A 27,240-nucleotide genomic window follows, 5' to 3' on the forward strand; every position below is an offset into this window, starting at 1 on the left:
GCAAATTCCCCACTCCTTATTTTCACATGCAAATGAGCTTGCCAGTAGTTTTCAGCTCTTCACTGGTAGTGGTGAACCTGCTGCAAACCTTTGGCGACAATGAAGAGTTTGCTGCAAGTTTACCCAAACTCTGAAATTTATAGATGCACATAAAATTGCTGATATCTAATGTACACTTATTTTTCATAGTGTTTAAAAAGAAAAAACAAAATGTTTACTGTCAGTTGACAATGAGCATATTTATAGTACATGCATGATGTTACACCGATTGTGCTTAATAAGCCAACAACATGTAAGGTTATGATAGTGTCTTAGGCTACATCTATATTAATACGGATACATTTGAAAACTGCGTTTTCGTTTCAAAACGTTTTCAAGCTTTTTCCAAAAGTTTCTCATCCACACTGAAACGTATGAAAATGCTTAAATTGTGTCACTGCTTATGCGGAAAATCCCCACCGCATGTACGGTCTGAAATGCAATTTCCTTGTGTTCCGTCGACGGACACCAGTGCCGAGTAAACTTCCCTTTGCCTTTGAAGGAATGCAATGTGAAGGTTCTACAAAGTGACATTTATTTTTTAACAACGCTACCAAAGTGAGTATCAGGCACAACAGCGCCGCTATAACACAGGCCGCCATCTTGATTGTTTTGGTTGGAAAGATCACATGACTAAAAGTGCATCATCGTTTTACAAGGCATACGTTTTCACAGTCCACACTACAATGCGAAAATGGCGTTTTCAAATTTATCCACTTTGGAGTGCGTTTTTGCTGTCTCGGTGTGGACGGAAGGCCAAAATGGAGAGAAAAAGATGCGTTTTCAAATGAAAACGTAGTGTGGACTAGGCCTTAAACTGTGTTTCTTTATTGGGGTAAGGTCATAAATGGTTTAAGCATAAATCGATCAACAGATTAGCCTATCAGGCTTGGTAATCAACTGACACAGATAATCTCAATATGGTCCAGTATTGGTTAATTTATCACATTCTCCCTTATTTCAGCACTTTTAATCAATTTAGTCAATTTCACTGTCAAATGAGTGTAAAACCCACCTCAGCTTTCCATCCAATACTTTGTTTCTTCCCTGTGTAAAAAACAGTGTTGAGTTTGATATGAAAGCAAATAAAGATTGCTGATAGCTCATTGCAAAAAAGAAACAAATCTCAATGCTACAGACAGTCAACACTGTCACAGAGACCAATAACAGATTAGAATACCGAGTTTTTAAGCACTGCTACTTATTTATTTTTTGCCTACATATAGGATCCAGTGTGCCCGTGATGCGATGCACTATTTAAGACATTGAAATATTGAATATATTTGAGATATACACCGGCGTCCAAACGTTTGGAATAATGTACATATTTTGCTGTTTCAGAAGGAAATTGGTACTTTAATTCACCAAAGTGGCATTCAACTGATCACAAAGTATAGTCGGACATTACTGATGTAAAAAACAGCACCATCACTATTTGAAAAAAGTTATTTTTATCAAATGTAGACAGGCCCCATTTCCAGCAGCCATCACTCAAACACCTGATCCTGGATTAATCATGCTAAATTGCTAATTTGTTACTAGAAAATCAGTTGCCATTATATCAAACACAGTTGAAAGCTATTAGTTTCACTAAATAAAGCTTAACATCGTCTTTGTGTTTGAATTGCTACAGTATGCAATAGACAGGCAAGTCTGAAGGTCAATACTAGGACAAAAATGGCAAAAAATAAACAATTTTCTCTAGAAACTTGTCAGACAATCATTGTTTTGATGAATGAAGGCTATACAATGCTTGAAATTGCCAATAATCTGAAGATTTCATACAAAGATGTCACTACAGTCTTCAAAGACAAAGCACAACTGGCTCTAACAAGGATGGAAATAGATGTGGAAGGCCAGATGTACAACTAAACAAGAGGATAAGTACATCAGAGTCTCTAGTTTGAGAAATAGACGCCTCACATGTCCTCAGCTGACAGCTTCATTGAATTCTACCTGCTAAACACCAGTTTGATGTACAACAGTAAAGAGAAGATTCAGGGGTGCAGTCTTATGGGAAGAATTGCAAATAAAAAGCCACTTTTGAAACAGAAAAACAAAAAGAAAAGGTTTGAGTTGGCAAAGAAACACAGACATTGAACAGCAGATAATTGGAAAAGAGTGTTATGGATCTTAACCCCATTGAGCTTTGTGGGATCAGCTAGACTTTAAGGTGTGTGAGAAGTGCCTGACAAGACAGCCACATCTATGGCAAGTGCTACAGGAAGCATGAGGTGAAATGTCACCTGAGTATCTGGACAAACTGACAGCTAGAATACCAATATTCTAGCTGTCATGTATTTTATTTTGTATTCTTTTTTAATTCTTCCAGGGCTAAAGTGTCTGAGGGTGCTAAGGTATGTACAGGCTGATAAAATGGTACAGCATTTGTTTGAGGTCAAAATATGGACCACATGAGAGATCAATCATGGAACAAAGAAAAGCTGAATGTCTCTAAACTTCACCCTGTCACTCAAATTGCCCACATTCACTGCCCTGTTTGGTGAGCAAAGCCCTCTCAGTTCTGCACGTGTGGCTTGTAAAACATTCAGTCCGCAATATATTTGCTCGGAATATGGGATTTTTTATTTCATATATTTCTTCTTCTTTCTTTTTTGGTGAAACAGTATCTTACCATAGTATATCATTAAACGTTAATAACTAAAATGTGTAAAAAGAACGTTTTTTGCATATTCCTTATCTTATTTAAAGACAAGAGATCAAAACAGCAACATTAAAATATTTATATTAGTAACTCAAACTGAAATCGTATATTTCCCTTCACATTTCTACATTTATATTTCCTAAATGTATTTGTCCGTTCTGACTGTGAGAATCTGTGGTTCGTTTATCCTGTAGTTCGGCTGATTTGAAATTTTGACAAAGCCCTGTTTCAGAGTATCAGAAAATTAACACAAATAATTGCTGGAAATTATGTTGAGATAGTTGGAGATGTGCCAAATTATGAAATCATGCACTCTTTGACTGCATATCCAGTGATTACAAGAGCTGACTTGGAAAACAGGTGTTTCCAATACAGAGGGATGTCTCCACGGTCCTCTACCCCGTTTACTTTCTGATGATGATTCAGATCTGATATTTCATGGCTGGAACTGAGCACACAATGGGAAGTGATTTGAGAAAGAAGAAAAATAAAGAGCAACAGAGAAAGAAAGAAAAAAACACTCACTTCTGAAGACATCCATGTAATGGATGCTGATTGTGCTTTTAAATCATTGAAGTCTGTGCCTGGATAATGAGGACCAAAGCCAAGACATGAGAGAAGTAATCGTAAATACATACTGTAAACGTATTAAGAACAGACATATTAAAACCAGAAATGTAAAAATTACCCACATGCAACGTCTAACATATTCTTCTCTTCCCCCTTTTTCTCTCTTGCCTTCTCTCACTCTTTAAACAGGTGACATATTTATATGCATCAGCACAGTGCGAAGGACGAATTTGATCCACATGGTCTTCTCTTTCTTCTTTATATCAAAGAGAAACAGTGGGATCAATCCTTTGTTTTTACATATATTGATTTTCAGAAAATCCTTTTCTCTCTCCCTCAAAACCTTAGTTATAATAGATGAAAATATATGTGTTCATAGCAGGGATATACATCCTGTCAATGGCTTGTATTAAACAACTATCATTTTACTGTACTGTATGTTTTGAAAGTAACTAGATTATTTAGAACTTAATATAAAGAAAATAAATATTTGATTGTGTCGATCTGAAATTGTTGTGATGACTAAATCTGATTCATTGATTTTCTGATTAAGACCCATCCTATATACAGTACATGCCATTATGAAACCACAGTCAAAAAAAAAAAAACATGCTTGATTTCTTTCAAGAAACATACAGAGGACTTATTATGTTTATTTAATGAACTTTGTGTGCTTAGCACCTGTATTTACAGTCTTAAAAGTCTTAAACAATATTAGTTCATTCCTTTCCCACACTGTTTTGAATTCACCATAAACTGGCCATATAACTGTATCATTGCTTAGCATTTAAATATATTTATCTACAACACTCCAAAGCATATACCTTAATTACCTTGTCTTCCTATTGTTTTTATCCACACAACTATTTAAAGCCTATGTGTTTTGCGTGCATTCACTATTGCTTGTATTTTGTTGGTAATCCACCCAGGATTTTAATCCACTTTTAACCAATGGGCAAATATTCAACATTTCAGGATCATTCCAGTAGAGCAGATTTTCAGAAACATACACAGTTACTGTTAGTATGGAAGTATTTTTCTTCTTTTCCATCCCGAGACCGCTCATCCGTGTATCCCGTCTCTGAAAAATGCCACTTTTTACATTTCTGAGTTCAACTACATTGTATCATGTCTTCTATGACAAGCTTCATATACTTTACCATTCATCCTCAACAACAGAATAATCAAACTGACATTTATTTGCTCACATTTTAGTGAATGTCTCTTGTTCAGGCTGAAGGTTTCACTGAGTCCATTATGGGGTCACGTTATTGCTGTTTTTATTGCACCAAATATGAATCCCCATCAGCATCCATTAAGAACGTCTTCTAAAAAACGGAGTCTCATTTGATTCAGTTCAGTTTTGCACATTGTTGAGGTTGGCAGGTCAACAACAACACAGTCAATTTGGTGAAGCCTGTATATCCGTTTGCATTAACAGCATATCATGTAAGAGATGAACACAAGTCATGTTTTCACTCTATTTCAGTCTGATGAGTGATAAGGTAAGTGTGTAATGAGATGATATGTCCTACATAATGATAACACCTCATTGAAACGGCTGGTCTCGCAGGCATTAGAACAATAATAGTGAAATGCTTCATGCTTACACCAATGTTTCAGACATTTTGAATCATTAAAACACTGAAAACCCTGTAAAGCTGAGCAAAACAACTTTAGCAGCTGTTCATGTTTGGTGTTTTGATCTGTTTTGGGTTTATTTTTATTTTATATTTTAAATTAAATTCTTTCAAACCATGTGCATGGACATCTGAGAAGAGGAGCCATACTGGCGCCCATCACAGCTGCTGGCACCCTGTTGGCTGCCGGTGGGGTGGCTGATCATGTGCATACTGTCCATGCTACTGTTGGACAGGTATTGGCGATCAGGAAATGCTCCGGCGGAGGAGGAGGAGCACAGTAAGCCACCCTGAGGCTTCTCCGGGCTGGCTGCCAGGCGCGGTGATGCTGGGAAGTTGTATCCGTAGAGGTTGTAGGGATTGTGAAGGGAAAATGCATTATAAGTGCTCTGCTGCATGTGATGATGGCTCCCAGGGAACATGTGGGCGGGGGAAGGGGAGGAGCCTGGTGAAGCAGTTGATCCAGAGGCGGAGCTTGTTCCTGCCTGCATTACATACTGCAGCTGGGATGCAGGAAAAGAGGCCAGCTGACTTCCATATGCATCCATCTTACACCCACTGCTGCCTCCACTGCTGTTACCGGCAGCCAATGAGGCATGGGCCCCGCCCTGCATCCCTGCAGTGACAAGAGAGGAAGTCCTCTGGGGCAAAAAGGAATCTGAGGCCTGAGCAGAGGATACTGCGCCTCCTGCTGTCTGGAGGCGGCCGTAGGTGCCTTCCGCCAGTCCTCCGTAGCCCTGCAGGGCAGCCATGTTGCTTCTGGCACAAGCAGGGTACTCGGACAAGCCCAGGTTACACAGCTGGCTCTCCCTGCAGCCCATATTGAAGGTGTTGGGGGCCAAATGGAAAGTAGGAGGGGAGCAGGAGGGGGAGAGAAGGTGTGTCGCACCAGAAGGAGATGGAGTGCCAGTGCTAGAGGTAGTGGGAGAGGTGCCAGTGCTTCCTCCTGAAAAGCAGAGTCATCAAACATTTAGAAACATACAAACCCTAAAGACACACTGAACATACAATTCCTATCCATGAAGAATAAGTGAATACTCACATAAGAGAACATTGTGACACAGCCAGCTTTGAAAACATAGGCGCTGTCCAACAATCACACTGAGAGCATATCTCTTATTTTATCCCAAGGGCCATGAGCAGTCACTTTGGCTGCTTATGGTGAGCACTGCATCCTTGACTCCCTTTAGTTACAAAAGAGGCCTGTTCAAATTTGCCAACAACTGCCACGTATTAAGCCATAATAAAGTGCTCATAGAGTGATATTCTACATTAAAGACACTGTAAATTTTCACTGTTAAATGGTGGAGTTTAGCTATTTTAAAGTTGCTGAGCTTCTTCAGGGGTAAATCAAACAGAACACATACTTGCACCCATCTGTTATGTTCTCTCCTATATTAATATTTACTAGACAAATGAGTCCCACTTTATATTAGATGTCTTTAACTACTATGTGCTAACATTAAAATACACACAATACGATGTATTTATTGTGTAGTTACATGTTGTTCTGCAAAATTCTCACAAGATTCATATTTTCTGCTACTGAGGTTACTGGTAGGTTTAGGAGTAGGGATAGGGGTAGGGGTTAGGGTTATTGGTAAGGTTAACAATTTAACTACAGATGCAATTAAATGCAGACACTTTAAATATACAGTAAGTACAATTCAACAACATGTTTGTACATAATGAGTACATTGGATCACATGCTTAAGTACATAGTAGTTAGACACCTAATATAACATGGGTCCAACAGGTTCATTTGAGACTGCAATATGTTTAGCTGTTTTTTCAGATTCTTTCACCATGAAAAGTACATTTGTAAGATGCCATGTTGTTAAAAATAATTAAACTCCATTCCCCCTTGTTTTTGAACTTAAGAATGCATCCTGTGTGAACGGCCCCTTAGATGTCTTGTTGTCCGTTAACTCACTGCAGCCATCTCAGGGATACTGTGGCAAATATTGATATGCAAATGTGGCTTGAGTTTGATAACATTGCATGTCTGGTCAACAGAGTATTGAGGTGGTCTTCTTCTCACAGCATAACACTCAGCATTTGGGCATATGATGTGAGGGAAAAAAGAACAACTGGCATATATACACAGTAAATAAGTCAAACTCTTGGAGCTGAATGATAGCTTTGGGATATCAATCACATATTTCTTTATTAATGAGAAATTGGCCAGCATTCAGTTTGTTGTTTTGAAAATGTAGTCTGGTCTATGGTTAGGAAAGTCTGCATAACTAAATAATTCAGAACTCTCTTGGCTGAGGTTCGGCCATCTCTGTATGCCTTCGATAATACTGAGCAGAGTTCTGGTTGACACAACAAGGTTCTGTTCTTTTGGCTAAGGAAAAAGAGAACTGGAGGTGATGTCATGCTTTTCTCCTGTTTTCGGGCAAGGGTGAGAGAGGCTTCAATGGTGCTTGAGAATAACGAATTACTCCAATAGATCTGCGTGTACTTCTTGAGGGAAATCGGTTTAGGGTGCGGGGTTGGGGGTGGAGTGAGACAACACAGCATTTTGTCATCCGTGCGAGAACTTTAATTAACATTTAATCTGTTTCGAGGAGTTTGTGATGACAAACAGATGTCCACTCAGAAAAAAAACTGAGCTCACATTATTCTGACCTGATGAGGATGAACCCAGGCAGAAAAAAAGTAGTTACATCAACATTTGATCATCTGGGCCATAACATTAGCTATGCGTAAGAGATTGAGCAAGTGGAGATGGTTACAGTGATCAAATGCATGCAAGAGCAAGCATCCAAAAAAATGCTAAAATTCATAGTGGATTGTTACATTAATGGGCAGAGGAAATGATATAGCATTTGATCATTTGAACAAACATACAGACAACCTCACTCTTGGACACAAAAACACAAAAATGTCCCACCCATCGCAAAGCTCCATACAGGCTCAGAAAATCATTCATAAATTCAGTGCGGTATGTGATTGTTGTGGCCACACAGTGACACAGAAACTTTTTAAAGGATATATGCAGCAATAGTTTGAAATCCAAACCCTCTGCTGTTCAACCAGGGATGTTAAAAACATCTCCTGGATGGCGGTTGAGTTGAGTCTCTAGGGCCATACATTGCACATACCTTGTTGTTTCTGCATGTTCGTGAAGTCCTCAAATGTCAGCGTCCTTACTGGGGGTCTCCAGAAAGCATACGTCTCCATTATGGCCTCCAAACCAGTCCTGCACAAGGGAAAGTGACAGAGAAAGGTGGAGGAAGAGACATCAGAAGGAGTAGAAAACAGGTGAGAATGTCAGATTATGCACAAACAGTTGCAAAAAAAGAGGCAGAGTAAAGGAATGGAGGAGTTTAAGGAAACTGGAGCCTGTAAAAGGAGCAGGTTTTCACTGTGCACATAAATCTGGGTGATGTTTCATCGCTGCTCTGTACATGGCTCCCCTTCCTGTGTGATTTACTCCCCTCTGTTGTGCTAGTTGAGCTCCTGCTCCAGCACTGGCTCTTGCCTTGTGGCTTATTTAAGTGGCAGTAATTCTCCACTCCCTTCTGCTCGTTAGTGAGACATTCTAATGACTAAAGCACCAGCAGGAACCACATACTATGAGATTGAATCAGACCAAAATACTACTTGCCAAATAAAGATTTTTCCCATAATATAATACATCACTAACAAGACCGATTGCGATTTACATTAAAAACTGATTTATATCTTGGTCAAGTATAATTGATTCCACTGATCATAAAAAGCCAAACTTTACAACTAAATCTGTGGTTTGTAAACTGGGATGAGAGGTATCCATTGCATAAATGGAACTATGGTTACTTTGTGATGGATCAACAGTTTTATTGTACAAAAAAGGTCTTTATATTTTTGCCGTGTTAGTTAAACAAGGATATTTGTGTGAGGGCTTGTGTTTATGTTGGTAATCCACCCAGGATTTTAAGCCACTTTTAACCAATGGGCAAATATTCAACATTTCAGGATCATTCCAGTAGAGCAGATTTTCAGAAACATACACAGTTACTGTTAGTATGGAAGTATTTTTCTTCTTTTCCATCCCGAGACCGCTCATCCGTGTATCCCGTCTCTGAAAAATGCCACTTTTTACATTTCTGAGTTCTACTACATTGTATCATGTCTTCTATGACAAGCTTCATATACTTTACCATTCATCCTCAACAACAGAATAATCAAACTGACATTTATTTGCTCACATTTTAGTGAATGTCTCTTGTTCAGGCTGAAGGTTTCACTGAGTCCCTTATGGGGTCATGTTATTGCTGTTTTTATTGCACCAAATACGAATCCCCTTCAGCGTCCATTAAGAACGTCTTCTAAAAAACGGAGTCTCATTTGAGTCAGTTCAGTTTTGTATACAATAATGGTGAAATGCTTCATGCTTACACCAATGTTTCAGACATTTTGAATCATTAAAACACTGAAAGCCCTGTAAAGCTGAGCAAAACAACTGTAGCAGCAGTTCATGTTTGGTGTTTTGATCTGTTTTGGGTATATTTATTTATTTAAATAGTTTTTTCCAATTCTTTCAAACCATGTGCATAGACTTCTGAAATGAGGAGCCATACTGGCGCCCATCACAGCTGCTGGCACCCTGTTGGCTGCCGGTGGGGTGGCTGATCATGTGCATACTGTCCATGCTGCTGTTGGACAGGTATTGGCGATCAACAAATGCTCCGGCGGAGGAGGAGGAGCACAGTAAGCCACCCTGAGGCTTCTCCGGGCTGGCTGCCAGGCGCGGTGAGGCTGGGAAGTTGTATTCGTACAGGTTGTAGGGATTGTGAAGATAAAATGCATTATAAGTGCTCTGCTGCACGTGATGATGGTTCCCAGGGAACATCTGGGCAGGGGAAGGGGAGGAGCCTGGTGAAGCAGTTAATGCGGAGGCGGAGCTTGTTCCTGCCTGCATTACATACTGCAGCTGGGATGCAGGAAAAGAGGCCAGCTGACTTCCATATGCATCCATCTAACACCCACTGCTGCCTCCACTGCTGTTACCGGCAGCCAATGAGGCATGGGCCATGCCCTGCATCCCTGCAGTGACAAGAGAGGAAGTCCTCTGGGGCAAAAAGGAATCTGAGACCTGGGCAGAGGGTACTGTGCCTCCTGCTGTCTAGAGGCAGGCATAGGTGCTGTCTGCCAGTCCTCCGTAGCCCTGCACGGCAGCCATTTTGCTACTGGTACAAGCAGGGTACTGTAAATCAACAGTTTTATTGTCCAAAAAAGTCTTTATATTTATATATTTATAGTTAGTTAAATAAGGATATATTTGTGAGGGCAAGAGTGTTTTCTCTCTCTCTCTCTCTCTCTATATATATATATATCTTACTCCTGAATTATCTTTTAATCTCAAATTTTCTGCAATTAAAATCTAGCGTTAGTTCGTAAATCAGGCGGTCTATTGTTTGAAAAAATGAAAAAAGATGTCTCAAATATCTGGGTCGATAATACTCTCCAGATGGAAGCATGCTTTCATGTGCTGAGGGATCTGTCTCAGACTTTCTCTCAATATATGACCGTTCTGACTTGCATCTTGTAGGGATGGAGCAATGAGGAGCATGTGAGGAGATGGAAATACGGGAAGAGGGAAAGAAATGAAGACAGGAGGGTGAAAGGGTGGGTGAGATCGAGGAAAGGGAGTTAAAAAAGCGAGAAAAGGGATTTTTCTTTTGGCTGCCCTCAATCAGATTGCTTTATCACAGACTGACTGTGTTTTCTTGGCAGACGACTGATTGAGTGATTTTATGTAGCGGGATGTGGGATTAGGAGGTATCTCAAGGGTTTTATTTCCATATGAAAGGCCAATACTGAGATATGTGTGTATTTGCACACACAGCATGGACAATACAGAGGAAGGGTAAGATTTCCTAAAAATCTACCTGTTTCTCCCTGAGTCCCGGAATCCTTTGGCAAATGGGTTGCGGTCGATCTTTAGCCGGGTAATCTGTTGCAGGAGAAGAAACCCAAATTTAATAATATTTACAATATTTTGAAATGTTCAATATTCTTTCAATAAACTAATAGAAGGGAAAAAAACAAATCTTTGAAATATGATTTAAGATTTATCTCTAGATTTACAGTTACAAAAGTAAAACTTGTACGTCTTTGTTATGCCTACTAACACCCGAACTGCATAAATTAGTGGTCTTTCATGTTCACAATGCTGCTGTACACTGACAGTCAGAAATGGACCTGTTGGTTCTGGTAGGCTGTGACTGTGGTGAAGACAGTCTCTGGGAAGCTGAACGTCTTCACACCCTCCCCAGTGGGGACCGGTTTGGTTGGAGAGAGCTCGCTGCTGAAGTCTTTCCGGATCACATGGACACGGGGCTGATACTTGTGCATAGAGTGCAGGATGATCTAGAGATAAAGAGATATTTTCAACTAATCTAGAAGGAACATTAATTAGACCTAGATTGTTTTCAGTTGTCCAAATTAAAGGAAAATACACCAATGTTCTTTATATTTGATCAATTGAATTGGAGGGGTAAAAACTATTGTGGTTTGTAAGGCACTATTTTTCTATTTCTTTCTCTATTTTCTGTAAAGCTGTTTCATAACAGTATGCATCATAAAAAGTCCTATATAAATCAAATTGGATTCTCTGGTGTAATCACAAGAGCTCATTGATGCAGTTCTAGCTGTATGCATTATAGGTCTATCGCATAATGAGTTTGTGAATATCAAAGCTGCTTTTCCTCTGTGTGTGTGTGTGTGTGTGTGTGTGTGTGTGTGGGGGGGGGGGTGTTTGGGGTAGTTCACGAGGACATATTTTAGGTTACAAACTGGTAATTACAAGGGTATTATGCTATAAATGTGGTTTATGAGGACATTTCTAGTGTCCCCATAATTCAGAATTGCTTAAAAAAACATACTAAACGGTTGGCCTGGTTAGCTCAGCGAGTATTGACGCTGACTACCACCCATGGAGTCGCGAGTTTGAATCCAGGGTGTGCTGAGTGACTCCAGCCAGGTCTCCTAAGCAAACAAATTGGCCCAGTTGCTAGGGAGGGTAGTGTCACATGGGGTAACCTCCTCGTGGTTGCAATAATGTGGTTTGCTCTCGGTGAGGCATGTGGTGAGTTATACATGGATGCCACGGAGAATAGCATGAAGCCTCCACACATGCTATGTCTCCGTGGTGATGCGCTCAACAAGCCACCTGATAAGATGCACAGGTTGACGGCCTCAGATGCGAAGGCAACTGAGATTTGTCCTCCGTCACCTGCACTGAGGCGAGTCAATACGCAACCACGAGGACTTAGAGCACAATAGGAATTGGGCATTCCAAACTGGGGAGAAAAAAGGGGGAGAGAAAAAAAAACATACTAAACGATGTTTCTTTGAAAATGAAACGTGTGTGTGTGTGTGTGTGTGTGTGTGTGTGTGTGTGTGTGTGTGTGTGTGTGTCTATCCACACAGGTCTCATATGTGAACATGCTGTATCACAGTCCTGGTCTGTTTCTAATTACTCCCAGTGTCAGTGTGAGTCTCATGGGTCTGCTGCAACCAAGGACGTAAGGGAAGAGAAGAGAGGCCTTTGCAAAGCAGCTTGATGACAGTAAATTTAATATTCCAGCTTCCCGAGTACACAGCCCAGGAGAGTCCAGTTTTGCCTTAGGCCAGACAACACCACATCAATGCAGACTGACTGCCGAGAGCTGCCAGAGGAAGTGTACAAAGTAACACTGCTGTATTCCCACAGATACATTTGTTAACAATCTCTGAGTTGAATGGGCAAAAAGGAATTTGCAGGCGATATCTAACACAAAAAAAAAAAAAAAAAAACATAATTTGCAATGTCTCCAACTTTAATAACTGACTTTTGCTTTAATAACACTGGGGAACAATGTTTTGACTGGTAACGGCAAAATGTGATTTATGTGGTGACATCTGAAGTAACTGGTTTGATTCAAAATATTATCTAACATGACTAAATCAACCTGACTGCATTAAGTTAATGAATGACAATAATAAAAGTCATTTTAAGGGTCAGGTTAGACAGAAACAGCTCCTAACTGGACATAGTCACTTTTTTACAATGCACTTAAATCTTCTATGCAATCATATTGCAATATAAATTATTTTCTGTCAGGAGCATGGACATGAGGAAGGTTCATATATTCCAAGACGGCAAGGTCCCACACAGGACATTCCAGGGTTAACTTCAATTCCGGCCTCCAGGCGAACAAAAAAATAAAGTCTCTTTTTACGAGGTTGTGGTATAAGAAAAGTCCCCACTCTTCTTCCTGAAAAAACACCAGCCTGCTGCACTTCTAACACCCATATGTTATTACATTTGTCAGAATACTCAAGTGATAGCATCAGTGACTCAAGTAAAAACAGCCCCATATGCAGAGGAGATGCCAGTAGAGCAGAAACCTTTTCAGACTTGGCATAAGGCAGCTATTTTACCAACACCAAATCTGCATTTAAAATACTGATACATTGTATCTTTTCCATGGCAAAGAACACACAGCCTGTCATGTGCAATTATTCTTCCTCTCTGTGCACTGATTTTAGAGCACCATCCAACTGGTCATGGGCAGATGCATAAATTGATCACTCTGCATAAATGAAAAATGGATAGTCACATTAATCAAAACGGTTCAACTGTGTCAAAGCGTATCATTATCGCCACCATTTAAAATTAGTCTAAACTTTGGTAATAATGATAAGTTTGCCTCACTGTGAATAATACTCAGCATTTGCCTAGTATATGCAGCACATAGGCTCTAAAGCCTTTAAAATTATACTGAGCGAATTAAGTGAATTGTTTTTGTTGGTCTCATTATTTTGAATAGAGCTGGATGGATCACCCAATTCCTTAAAGTCACTTTTACTGCAACAATATAGCTCTGAAATGAACTATGTTCAATCACATTCTCACCACAATGCCACAGAACAGTGTCCGGCACAACAAGACGCTGGTCAACGGTGAATTTTAGAATATCAAAAGTCCTTCCGTGCTTCAATGGAGCAGGTTAATAACTTGGAGACAAAAACCTAAGATCTGGAGGATACGCTTATATGTTGGGTAAAAACACAAATACGTTCCCAAATAATACCATGGATCCAGCAGTTGTTCAGCTTAGACACACTGGGAATAACAGTCAAGTTATTATTAAAATCTTTCCAGTTTTGCAAGTTATTCAGAGAATACATTGGGTAATGTTTTTTTATACTTGAGAGAATATACAGATGTCTTACATTAGGGGAGATGTCCATTTGGGCATGTGATCCATCAACTTGTGGGTGTGTTATGAATCCTCTGTTGTATAAGTGTGTGAGATACGCAGGTGTCTGTACCGTCTCCTCACTCACTCAAATACATACAGTACATTGCTGTATTTGTAGATATTGTAATTGTTTTTCCCAGTTTTTAGCATGAAGGATTTTGGTCGCTTCACTTAAAGGGGCTTAAGTTTATTTTTGCATATTTTTAAGCATTTTCTTTATTTAACATGGACTAACTTGATCAAACTGTCTCAAGGTAGCCTAGCTTAATATATTTAGCATATTATAATTGTGAGTACTATTAAACACATTTACAGTAATGCGATTGTCTGTTGAGGATGTTAAAATGCTGAAGGTGTGCACTCACATGGCCTTGATCATCCAGCTCATTGTTGGTGAGTTTGAGTTTGTCAAAGCTGACCACCTGTCTCATCCAGGTGTCTCCAGAAGCCAAAGAATCTGGGTGAATATAGACTCTTGGGGGCACTGGGGAGTCTGCATTTCCCGCCACCATCCACTTTGAGCTGTGATACACATACCTACAAAAACAAACACATATTTTCTTGTAGCCCATGAGACTGTAATACCAAAAATTACTGCTGTGCTCTTATATCCAACTCTTGATTGCAGAAAATACTTTTAATAGACCATAAAAATGTAAGATACATAAACATTCTGTTGAACTGAGAAATTGTTTTTTTGGACTGTCATAAAATATTAAACTTTTATTGGAAACAAATGGAACAAACGGAAAGCATTAAAAGAATCTGATACTCTTATCAGTATCATTAAAGCACGAACAACCAGAACGTATTACAAAGTTTATATAACCCTTCTCAGTGTTACTGATTTGATAACAGTGTCTATGGGTTCACCTAAAATTGCTGTTTGCAGGGCTTTTCCCCAGCTGAGAGCCTGAGGGGCACTACACTGCATCCTGAGGCACAGCTGGATGCCTTTAGTTCTGGCCATGCGCACAGTTGAAAGTGCTTAACTGCAACGCCATTGCCAGAGTCATCATTAAGCTCTCAAACATGGACAAAACTCTCATTTGGCTCCTTTTGTTATTGCTTGGCAGCATTCAACATCCTCCAAGTCAGCATACTGTACATAGAAGGCCCAAATGGATCTAATGCTGATTATAAGGGCTCACTTAGCAATTTATTAGGAACACCTGCACACCTACTTATTCATGTGATTATACAATCAGCTAATCATGTTGCAGCAGTGCAGTACATAAAATCATGCAGATATGGGTCAGGAGCTTCAGTTAATGTTCACATCAACCATCAGAGAAATGTGATCTTAGTGATTTCGACCGTGGCATGATTCTTTGTGCCAGTCGGGCTGCTCTGAGTATTTTTGTAACTGCTGATCTCCTGGGATTTTCACACACAACAGTCTCTAGTTTACTCAGATTGTGCCAAAAACTAAAAACATCCAATGTGCGGCAGTTCTGTGGATGGAAATGCCTTGTTGATGAGAGAGGTCAGCAGAGAATGGCCAGACTGGTTTGAGATGACAGAAAGGCTACAGTAACTCAGATAATCACTCTGTACAATTGTAGTGAGCAGAATAGCATCTCACAATGCACATCATGTCAAACCTTGAGGCAGATGGGCTACAACAGCAGAAGTTTCTCCTGAAGAAATGTATTAGGCCCATAGTGTTCCTATTATAGTGCTTAGTGGGTGTATATTAAACATTAGCTTGAGTGCTCTAACACACATACAAATGCTATTACACATACTTGCATACTCCCATTCACTTTCCCTGAATTCCCTCACATATGTAAGAATAGACTGCCCAGCGTTTTTGTAATTTCCTGTTTGGAGTCCTGTTTAGGGTTATGCTCTATGTAGTGGTGAAAGTGTTAAAGAAGATAGAAACCTAAACCCCAAAAGGACTGGAATTTGATTAGCCCTCTTTCATCTTTCATAAATCTGCCATCTGGCATTCGTGCAATCAATAAAGATCCAACTTTATGTGATACACTTTTGGACGGATGATGAGTCCAGCAATATTTAACACATGCAGTACACTGTACACAAGCAGGAGCCTTTATACTTTTAGATGAAGCAACATGACATAATTATGAATTGAAAGCTAATTATAAAATGCAATTTTTCATTGAAGGTGAATATAGGTAAAGTGGGAGACCTTTTGCCAATATATCAATATCAACGTCTAAAAGTATCCCACTTTACCTGTATTAATTCCATATTTATTATATTCTAATTATGGTCTAGTACAGAAACATTAAATGACAAAATCTTAATCATACTTTCACACAAACTGTATATCCATAAACATATACAAATTGTCTCAAGCTTTTTGCCTCTGGTGTGCTTGTGCTCTCTGTCTAACACTGACTGATACACACATAACACAGCAGCAAATACACCAAATCATATATCGGGTTACTTTACTGACAGAGTAAGTATCACTTACTCTATCCTGCAGCGTGGATCAGAGCATGTGCTCTGCGTTTACATCAAGTTGTGCCTGCACCATGTGCGTTTCTGTGTATCTGAGAGTGAGTGTGTGTGTAAATGAAATAAGAGAGATTGCACAAACATGCCTGAAGTGGACAGCTGGACAAAGAAAAAAAATGAAGAGACAACAGGCCAATGCATAAATGGACAAACAGTCGGCAGCCAGAGCACACTGGATATTTGTTCATACATTAACAACAGAAAGAGTGCCTGTTACAGAGATCCAAAAATATAGGCCGCTCTGCTTCCTCTATTTCTTCTTTCTAATGTAAACCATACCAAATGCCCACATTAAAGAGTAAAGTAATTCAAGTAACACGTAAAAAAAAGATTTAACAAGCCTAGTATAAACTCTATGTTCCTTAAAAAAAGTAAAGTGAGTAAATTCCAATAAAGGCCATGTTTCCAGACCCGCGCCCTCGAGACACATGAGGCATTCCAATGACATCTCTCTGCTCCATTTGCAAAGCCTTGTGGTAAATTCCCCAGCCAGGGAGAAAATCCTATTTAATTTTACAAGATCTTTTGGCTTCCAAAATCCTCCATGATGTTGGGGGGCTTTAAATGGCCCTCTTTAAGGACAGTTTTTGAATGGCTGTGGTTTAATTTTCAATAAATGCATCTATTAATCTCAATTTAATCGAACTTGATTGAACTTGAAGATTATTGTCTTACAATGTACTTAACATGTAATACAAGTTGTGTTCATGGTTTTTTTTGGAAGAAACATCATATAGTGTATTTAAAAACATTACCTTTCTCTGTTTACCCTTTTAAAATACCTCACAGTAACAGATAAAACATAGAGAACAAGGCTTTCCCAAACGACTTAGAAAGTCTTGGACATCAGAATCACATTGTATCGCATCTTCTTTTGCCTCTAAACCCATGAATTCAGATTTCAAATGTTTCACGCAACTCATATTGTTTCATTGAACCAAAACTAAATTCAGAAGCATGTATTGACTATAAGCGTGCACAGGAGGAAACAAGAAGCGCTAACCTATTGTATGTTGCTCATAAGGTCTCCATTATTCTCCATTAAAAATAAATGAACTACATTTAATAAGACTTAACAAACTTGTGATGAAATATAGGCCAGGCAATTACAGAGAGAACATTCAGGCTTTAGTTGCATACAAGTAAAGCTTATTTGTAAGCATGTGTAATGGAAAGTTGTCATGGTGAGAGCAGAATCATAGGGACACACTACACCACCTTGAATGCTGATACGGCATTTCTGTTGAGGCTGCTGTGGCTATCTCTTCTTCATGTAAATCTCCCATCCAATTTCAAGATGGATTAACTTTCCTGCTCATAGTTAAACGTCCAATTAAATGTGCCTTTTTCCACCGTTCTCACTCTCCAAAGCTGTGCATACCTGTATCTCTTGTTGTCCACCGGTACAATGTCCATGGCAATGTAATACTGCTGATGTGGATCCAGTCCCACGATTTTAACTCTCATAGCAGGGAACATTCTCCTGAAATAGAACAGGTGTAATTACTTACACGGTGATGGAAAGGACAAATATGGTACAGTAGGATGATCTTATCAAAAGTCAGAAAGAGTGTGTAAAAAATATACAAAAATAGAAAGAATACACTAAAAGAATAAAAATATTGACACTAAATATTCAAGGAGGAATATCACCAATTAATTAAATGCATGATAAAGGAATAGCTTGTGTTACTGTCATGTCTATTATACTGAAAACTCCCACCCTCAAACATAAATAAAATAGTTGACTAACATGTACATTTTTATATTTGGATTTAATTAATTTTTTTTTTGTCTAAAAAAACTACTAAAATGCTATAAACTATAAAATAGAATAAAAATACTAAAAACTAATAAATTGAGCTATGCTGAAAAATTTGGTAACCTACAATTGTTACCTCAAAGATTAATATCTAGGCCTACTTCATCCAAATAATTAAATGTAGTTGGTGTGGCCAAATTGGACAGGTTAATTTAATCAGATGACATAAATAAATATTACACTTGAATAAAATCTGTTTATTTAGACGTTACAACATTAAGCACATGACAAAATTGTTTTACAGTATATATATATATATATATATATATATATATATATATATATATATATATATATATATATATATATATATAAAGGGTACATATAAAAAACACAACCCTGCCTAAAAAGACATTTTTACTAATTCCTTATTTTACACTTCAAAAGCAACGTCAATGTCTTTTAATTTAAACATCATAAATCTCTCTCTTCGTAATGAGAGAAAGTGTCTGTTATCCACCATACCCCCCGTTTAAATTTATAGGGTTATTATTATTAGCAGGTGCATAAAATACACCCGACTATTCATTCATTCTTTCGACTATTCATCAAAAGCAGAGCTCAATTAGTGACTTAAACGAGGAGCCTAAAAAGATATTTAAAGTAGCCCAAAAGATTTTAGAAAAGGTTTATACGAAAGTTTTGTTATATTTAGGTTGCTGGCACAAACAAAATGTGTTTAACAACGAAAAATCTTTACCCTCGGGAAATGTTGCTGCAGCGTCAAGAATAAGCGGAAAGGGCTGTTGATGTATATAGGTCCAGGCAGGCGTATAAAGCTTATTTCTTAAATGATACTTCGTCAACAGTTTAAATAATAAAAATTAAAAAATGCTAAAAGAATAATGTATATTATTATTTAATGATCATATTATAATTAAATGTATTATTCCTATTTGAAAGAACGTTATTTGGGGAAATAATTCACGAGATTTGTATTAAACACCACATAAAAAACCGGTTCACAGACAAGGACTTGGAAATTTAAGTCTCAACCTGGACTCCTATGAATAACCTAGATTTTATAGTAATCCACTACAGTCAGAAAGTAGGCTATTCTTAACTACAACTACAACTCCGTGTTTTAAGACACCAATAAATGGAGAAATGTTTCCATGTTGGTTTGATCGTGTAAAAACACACATATCTGGCAATCCCGCCGAGAAAGAAAGAGTCAAAAGGTATTTCTATGAACTGTGTAGGTTAAGTTATATGCTCGGTTTGGGCTGTAATTGACGGTCAAAAGAGAAGGAAAACGAAAATCATATTTCAAACATATTAATTAGAAACAGTTGTTGTTGTGCTGTTTGCCCCACAGTCACAGGGGTCGGTCGGTAGGCCTATGTAGTGGAATAAATACCGCTCGTCATGTAAGTTGTGTGGTTTGTGATTACCCCTGTCCCCATGTGTAACACATTAGCGCCCGCGAAAACGTTTTCATGTTAGTCCCCGTGCAGCCACATCACATTGCGAAACAACATGTTACCTTGTGCATGTGCGTGTTACCTTGTGTGTGCCCGAAAGAGAAGAAATAAAGAATAGACTTGCCTAAATATGTATCTGTATTTCTGGGCTTCTATTTGCAGCCAGTTTAAATCTCATTCTGATGACGTTAAAAAGGAAGAAAATGGTTTATAAAGAGACCAAAAGATTTCTGCATTCAATAAAAAATAAAAAATAAATAATCCAAAATGGTAGACTGAAAATGTTGTGGTGTATTATATATAGCAGAAAAGATAACTTTCCTCACTGAATAAGTTAGTTTAAGCGTGAACTTAAAAATATGAATAAAATAAAATAAAATTAGGCTAAAGCAAATTCTACACTAAAAAATGTAAAAAAAATAAATAAATAAATTAAAAAAAAACATTTTAAAATGCTCTAGCTGTATAATTTATGATTGTTTGATATTTTGATAGTACAATGTGTTAAAGTAAGAAACCTTATCATATTTATTTGCTAATTTTATAAAAAATTCACTGATAAATTAAATAAGTAAATTTGACTCCCAACATGCACTGGGCTTGAATAATTAATGAGCTTGCGTGGTTTCACTATTTGCATTTACACGGTTTTTTGTGTTAATTTTGATGTTACATTTTGTAAGTTCTTGTTTTGTGCAGTCTTAAGTTCATTTTCTACTCAAAACTACCCGTTCGTGATGAAAAAATAAATAAAATAAAATATAAATGATCTGTTGATTGTCACCGTCATGGTGTTTTGTCTTTATTATATCACCAGTAGTGCAGGGTAATGTTGTTTAATAGACTACGTGCATTAATATTTCCTGTGGGAGGCTCCCATATGTCATAGATACATGATAAATCATTTTTTTGAAAGTTCAATCAAAATGTGATAGCCTATGTTCTAATAAGATGTTAATTTAAATGTTAGGCCTACTAATTTTATTTAAGAACGGCGTTATTTATAGGTAAGTAAAAGTTTCTTAACTTAAGATGTTAAAGTAAAATTTACGCACTCACTTTAATCAATATTATGTAAAAAAGGTAAGTAGATTTTCATTGTTTTTATACCATTAAGGTTTAATGGTAGGCTATAAATTAAATTTGCGAAATCAAAATTAAGAAAATTAAAGAATTTTTATTTTTTATATATTTTTTGCTATTTTATGGTTTTAGAGGATCGGACGTATATTTATAAAGAGGTTCATTTAAGAACAATAGAAATCAATGGGAAAAGGCCAATTAGGTAAATTTTCATGTTTCCATGTTTATAGGCTATTGTTTACACACTCCATGGGAAATTGCTTTCCCAAAAAAATAAAATAATAATTATACAATTATAACAATAGAAAAAATATTATTCAAAAAATAGTTATGACACTCTAATTAAGCAGTAGTTCGCAATTCCCATATATTTACCTTCCTGCCTTTGTGATGATCATTTCTGTGCCAATTTCGTGGAAGCGTTTCCACAGGTCTGCGCATTGCAGTTCCACCTGGATCTCCTCCATAGAGGCTGAGGGCGAAGGGTCGCAGGCGGCAGAGGTCAGGTCCGCCGGAGAGCCGAACGAGCAGGACGTCCTCTCTGCCAGACCCTCACCGTCAGAGCCCGGGCTGGCCTCCGAATCTACAACAAGAAAATTAAATCTTTCTAAACGCCAACGGCAGGAAGGAGGGCTCAGGAGGCCTGTTGGCAATATAGAGTGCTAGAACCAAATCACCTGTAGCCATAAAGAATTACGACTTGGATTCACTCAGACAATCACGGATTGCGGCCATAAATGTTAAAGAATATAAATAAATAAATGCAAAAATAAAGCAAAACAAATAGTGTGTAAAAACGGATTCTATACATTATTAACCAACAGACATATGACAAAATGTTAATGATTTTGGGAGATATTGGCAGCCTACTTGGAAAAATTATCATAAGGCTACCATTAGCTATAAAACAAACATGGACGTATAGGCCCTTTGCGTCTTGAAATAAAATGGAACTATCAAATACTGTATGTGCCCCGTATTTAAACTGTTGAGATGTAAAAGCAGATATATTTGCCTCTGCTACAACTTCAATGGCATTATACAGAAAACACACAAATACCACAAAAATATACCTATGTAGCCTATGTGGTTTAATTATTTCCATATTGTATTATTGTTTTATCCATTTTATTTTTCAGGCCACCACTCAGTCTTCAAAATTGCAATGAGCTGGATTGTTTTGGCTGTACTGTACAAGTCATGCAAGCGAGGCTGTGCAACCGTGAAGCTGCGGAGAGACTGGCCAGCAGTCCAGGCCAAACCATCAACGGGATGCACAGCACATCAGAACCCTCTGAGAACACGGGAGAGTCTCTGAATCCCAGACCCAGAGTCAAAGAGAGCCAGAGGTTTCAGCGTCTTCTTGAGAGATTCTATCAGCATAATTAAAGACACGGTCCCCACCATCTCGTTCACACGTTCTTTCAAGCATGTTAGAAAGATGGCTGTTGATAGACCCAGAGCTGAAGAGTTCTCGACTCCACCCAAACCCGTCTGAGATGCTGTCATTGAGCCAGGACTCCCTTTGCCCACTTTTTAAGACTACCTATCCTATTACCCTCTTAACCCAATTACCTAAAGCATAACACAACGAACTGTTGGTTACCAGCCCTGATATTTGCTTTCGGTCTAACAGAAGACTTCACCTTTACCTTGGACATGAGAACACTATTCTTGGGAATAACAGACATGATTGCGTCTTTTACTTATACACGCAAATACAAAAATAAATAAATGCTGTTACTTGAGGGTATGACAGCCGACCAATCATTTAATAATAATGTTCAGTAGGCCTGTTGTTTTTTATAGTTTCATCAAGACTTAGATACTGCCCTGAATGCTCTACATAAGGTAATTTCATAAGTGTTTACTGCGTTTATTTTTGTTTTTTACTTGCCTGTTGCCAAACATTGCTGCAAACTTGTCACATTAGTCATTTCATTTTTTCTTCCTCTAGACGAGTTTGACTTAGTTGAGAATGACCTAATTTTTTTTCTTGGGATAGAGGCGATCTACTAAGCATGAAATTGCAGAGTAACCCAATCCACCAGGAACAGAACCACCTGTTTCCGCTGGACTTCATTCAGTCTCATGTAAGAGGGGGGCAATAAAAATAAAGATTAAGACTCTTTTGAAATCTACACATCTGTCGTCTTTCATTTGAACTTTCGTCTCTCTGAATTATGCAAACGGAATGCAAAAATGTGATGTTTTGAATGCCATTCAAGGAAAGTATTTTAGAAGAATTCCTTAAAAAGCTTAACATAAATGCAGACTTCGGCAATAGAGTATTAAAGAATCCCAGACTTCATTGGGGCTGAATAAGTGTAAAAGTCAAATCACCCAGGATTAAGACATTTAAACCGGTACCAGTTTTTGAGTAGGCTATTATTATAAATAAAATGTGTACCTGCCTATTTTTATTTACTATTGCTATACTGATACATTAAAAGTAAATTACTCTTTTTTCAAGTCATCACTTTGGGTTATGAAAAGCACAATGAGCAAGGGTGGGTTAAACTCAAAACATTAAATTGTGAATGGTGTGCTGATCTGAATGCCTCGTGTAAATCTGACAGTCCATATGTCATGAGTAGCCTCGTCTAAAAGAGGAAAGTTCTGATAGCATCAATAAGTCCCCAATACCTTTAAAATTGATCAAATACGTTCTTGAAAGAGAGAGAGAGAGAGAGAGAGAGAGAGAGAGAGAGAGAGAGAGAGAGAGAGAGAGAGAGAGAGAGAGAGGCTAAGACATAATCTAAACATATATCAAGAATAGAAAGATGGAGATCAGTAGCAAACACGTTCCCAATACTCTTTAATGCCTTAAGTTGTTTAATAATACATTATTTCTTATTTAAATCGATATTCAAAAGATTTATTAATTTTTTAATAAATTAAAGATTAAATAGATTTAATAGATTAAAGGCCAGCTGATGATTCGCACATCCTTGGGGTAGAAGTTTTCGTTCCGATGCCTCAACGCTTCAGGTTTTAGGAAGACTTGCTAAAACAGACCAACATAAATTGAGACAATATTTGTATTTAATATAATTAAACTGGGACTTTCCTGGAACTGTATAGTGCTGTTCAAAGAGGTAAAAATAGTTCAATTAGTGTTCACTAAAATAGTCTGAGGGAAGTATGCAAACACTGAAAATAATATACAAAATTAATTCATCAGTCTCCAATCAATGAGAAGTTCTCTTCACCGGTATGCGCGCGAGATAGAGAATACCGCATTCGGTGCAATCTCGATACATTTAATTATTGAACCACTTAAATTAAATTGTTGTATATTAGGCTATTTATCTGTTTTGTAGTGTATGTTGCACAGCCGTATCAACAATTATCACTGGACCTGATCGTGTGAAAATAAAATATTCAATTTTATTCTATTGTGAAATATTCAATTAGCCTATGCTAAAATAAACAGGAATAAGATCGTGGTGCAGTTAGGTGAACGATATTAAAAATTCAGTTTTGGTCTATTCAGCTTAGCTCAAGATTTGAATCAAAATCGTCTTCCATGCAAGCTGTACAACTTTATTATAACTAAAGGCCTATAGGCTGGTTCAACGTTTGCTATTAATAAATTACAGCAAACGCACGCAAATATGTTTGACATTACCGACATAACTATAACTTAAAGTCATTATCGTTTTATTCTCTTTATGTTAACTCACAAATAGGCCTATATCGTATAGGCTAAAGATGAAGTCCGTTTTCTGGAAACAGACCTGTTATGACCCGCTGGCCCGGAATACATAATGACGTAGAATTATATCAAACTCTTCAGAGAGCTCTCAATTCCGTGACTGTCGTTTAAAAAGAGCCTACCAAATCTATATTACAGGGATTTTTGTTTGTTTGTTTTTTCTTTTACTTTTTCTCCAGCAAAATGCAAACCATTGTTCGTGAGGCAACTCACCTATCTCTGTTTTGTTCCTCCTCTGAATTAACGCTATTTAATGTTTTAATATAACCGACTTCTATCTATCTGTGCTCACCATTATTTTTTAAAATCAGGAAAATCGTAATATTTATAATTTGGTGTCAAAAGTACCTTTATCGGAATATGTACAGAATGATCAGTCTGTCAAATCAGCCTGTTGTGCGCAGCTTAATGGTCTGTCTAATGGCAAATGCTTCTGAAGCGAGACTAATGGAGTGATGACTAACGTTGCAACAGTTGAACTACAGCGATGAATCCGAGAAACACACACACACACACACACACACACACACACTCTTGTGACCATGTGCACAAGCACACGTTTCTTATGAGACGATCTGTAGACACGGACGAACCTAAAAACTGCAATAATTTTTAAGTGTGGTGTTTCCATTTAATTTGAAGGTTATATATAGGCCCTATAATTTTCTGCTTGCCTAATTACAGATATGACTAAAAAGACACCAATTATTAGGCCCTCCTGGATACCTGTGAATGTGATGTATCGATGATTAATAGGCCTACGTCAGTCAATTATTATTATCTTTCTTGCTTTTCAATCTGAATTAAAACACTGATTTTGACAATCCAATAGTGCCGGAGACCCTGTTATTGATTAGGGCCTAATACACCGCAATTAACAAATGTTCCATTCTAGAGTCTAATTCTGTATTTTAAAACCTCGAAAGATAAAGAGAAAAAAACTATTTTGTGCAAAATAATTTCATGTTAAAACATACACGATTTTCAGTTTGATATTGTTATTAATAGCTATCTTTACATAATTAAAGTGACGTGCGCGCCTGTGCTCACGCGGTGCAATCACATCGGACATTGTCTGGAAAACATTTAAATTCCTGGATTCAAAGTAATCTTATAAATGCTGTGAAAACTGACGCAACACGGGAAATGAACGGAGTGCATGTATTTCAATTTGCCATGTCATCACGCACTAACCCGGATCGATATCCAGACAACTAGCAGGGTCATCGCCGTCTCCCAATTGTCCGTTGGTCGCGAGGCTCTCCATAGACAGCTCCAGTTCCTTTTCTGCCCAACCCTGGAGCTTCCGCTTCTTGTTCGTCCCGATCAGGGCTTCTACCGAAAAGGCGTGCGCTCGAGAACTCAGCGCAGCGGCGGATCGTCTCCTGTCACTCATCTCTTCCACTGCAAATCCAACGGAGGACAAATAAAACTCCTTCCGGGCGGCAAACGCTGTATCGCCGCTCGCGCAAAACGTTCGTAACGAGTGGATTTAGCTCTGCGGCGACAACAGTATTCCAATCCCAAATCTAATTTAGGCTATGCCCTTTAAAGGCTTACATATAAAAGAACCCATTCCAAACGAAGAGTCTCTGGCTCAATACCTTGTCCAAAACGGTCGTTTGCTAATATATCTCGATGTTTGTTTCTGTCTCCGTCCAATTTCTCTAACTCTCTCTTTCTCTCCTTGAGTCCTCTGATTGATATTCACTTCTGGGAAACTTTTTTCGAAGCCTTAAGGGCAACCCTCTGACTGTTTGTCAAATGCAGGACGTCCAATGAGTAACGCCAGAAAAGAAAGAGCCAAAATATGTCGTCCAATGGAAGAGGGGTGAAATAACGAGCATGGTGCAGAAACTCTGAGTTGGACTTTGGAGATGACCATCTTACATTGAATTAGCCCGATTCGATTTAACAAGCAGATATAAGCACTGGGTCTAAAAAAGATATATTGTATTTTTTCTCATTGAAATTTTTTGGTCCAAGCGATAAATATTAAAAACTATTGGCTATTTATTTATCGGAGAAGGGTTTTATTTGTTCAGGCCATCGCTAAACGTTTGTTTGGTTGAAGTGGTTAATTTAAGAACATTTAAAATGTTCGTTTTATGATTAAAAATGATCAAAATATTTATTTTTTTCTCCTGCTTGCTTGTCCAGTCTCTGTTTTATCATCATTGCTTGTTCCGTGTTGGTCACCTCACCTTTTCCAAAGTTCGGTTATTCGCCAAAATCAACGATTAAAGCCTTAGTCTTTTAAAGTGTCCCTATAAAGTTCACCTTTAAAAATTTTACTTAACGTGAGGTTTAACCCTTTGCAATCCTTTGTATTCCGTATTTCTACACACAAATGTTCTGCCCGCGTCCACATTTTCACCGTTAAACGATCATACATTTATACTGCCAGCAGCAAGTGTTTTGTATTTGTATTTCTAGGCCACATGTAGTCTTTCAATACTACATATATACGTTTAATGTATTGCGGGTAATGTTGTTACTAACATCACAAAGTATAGCTATACCGACTGTTTCAACATTTACTTA

The 27,240-nt window shown here is 38.0% G+C and overlaps 1 protein-coding gene across 1 annotated transcript; it reads right to left on the minus strand.

The window, feature by feature from the left end:
* Window positions 1-3,917: 3,917 nt before the first annotated feature.
* Window positions 3,918-26,385, minus strand: LOC127641544 (T-box transcription factor TBX15-like). Its single transcript, XM_052124568.1, has 8 exons — window positions 25,891-26,385; window positions 21,354-21,561; window positions 18,031-18,132; window positions 14,522-14,693; window positions 11,110-11,277; window positions 10,797-10,861; window positions 8,025-8,122; window positions 3,918-5,860 (listed from the first exon to the last, which is right to left on the minus strand). Exons 1-8 carry the CDS (start codon window positions 26,090-26,092, stop codon window positions 5,025-5,027), a joined length of 1,851 nt encoding a protein of 616 aa, XP_051980528.1. The 5' UTR covers window positions 26,093-26,385; the 3' UTR covers window positions 3,918-5,024.
* Window positions 26,386-27,240: the final 855 nt, after the last annotated feature.

This window comes from Xyrauchen texanus, unplaced genomic scaffold (genome assembly GCF_025860055.1).
Source record: "Xyrauchen texanus isolate HMW12.3.18 unplaced genomic scaffold, RBS_HiC_50CHRs HiC_scaffold_103, whole genome shotgun sequence".
NCBI classification, from domain to species: Eukaryota; Metazoa; Chordata; class Actinopteri; order Cypriniformes; family Catostomidae; genus Xyrauchen; species Xyrauchen texanus.

Excerpts from the sequence above, each read along its gene's own strand:
- LOC127641544 (XM_052124568.1), bottom strand. The coding sequence starts at position 26,092 with ATGAGTGACAGGAGACGATCCGCCGCTGCGCTGAGTTCTCGAGCGCAC. Across the intron at positions 21,562-25,890 it reads TTGTCTGGATATCGATCCGG|ATTCGGAGGCCAGCCCGGGC; the intron begins GTTAGTGCGTGA and ends TTCTTGTTGTAG. Across the intron at positions 14,694-18,030 it reads GTGGACAACAAGAGATACAG|GTATGTGTATCACAGCTCAA; the intron begins GTATGCACAGCT and ends TTGTTTTTGTAG.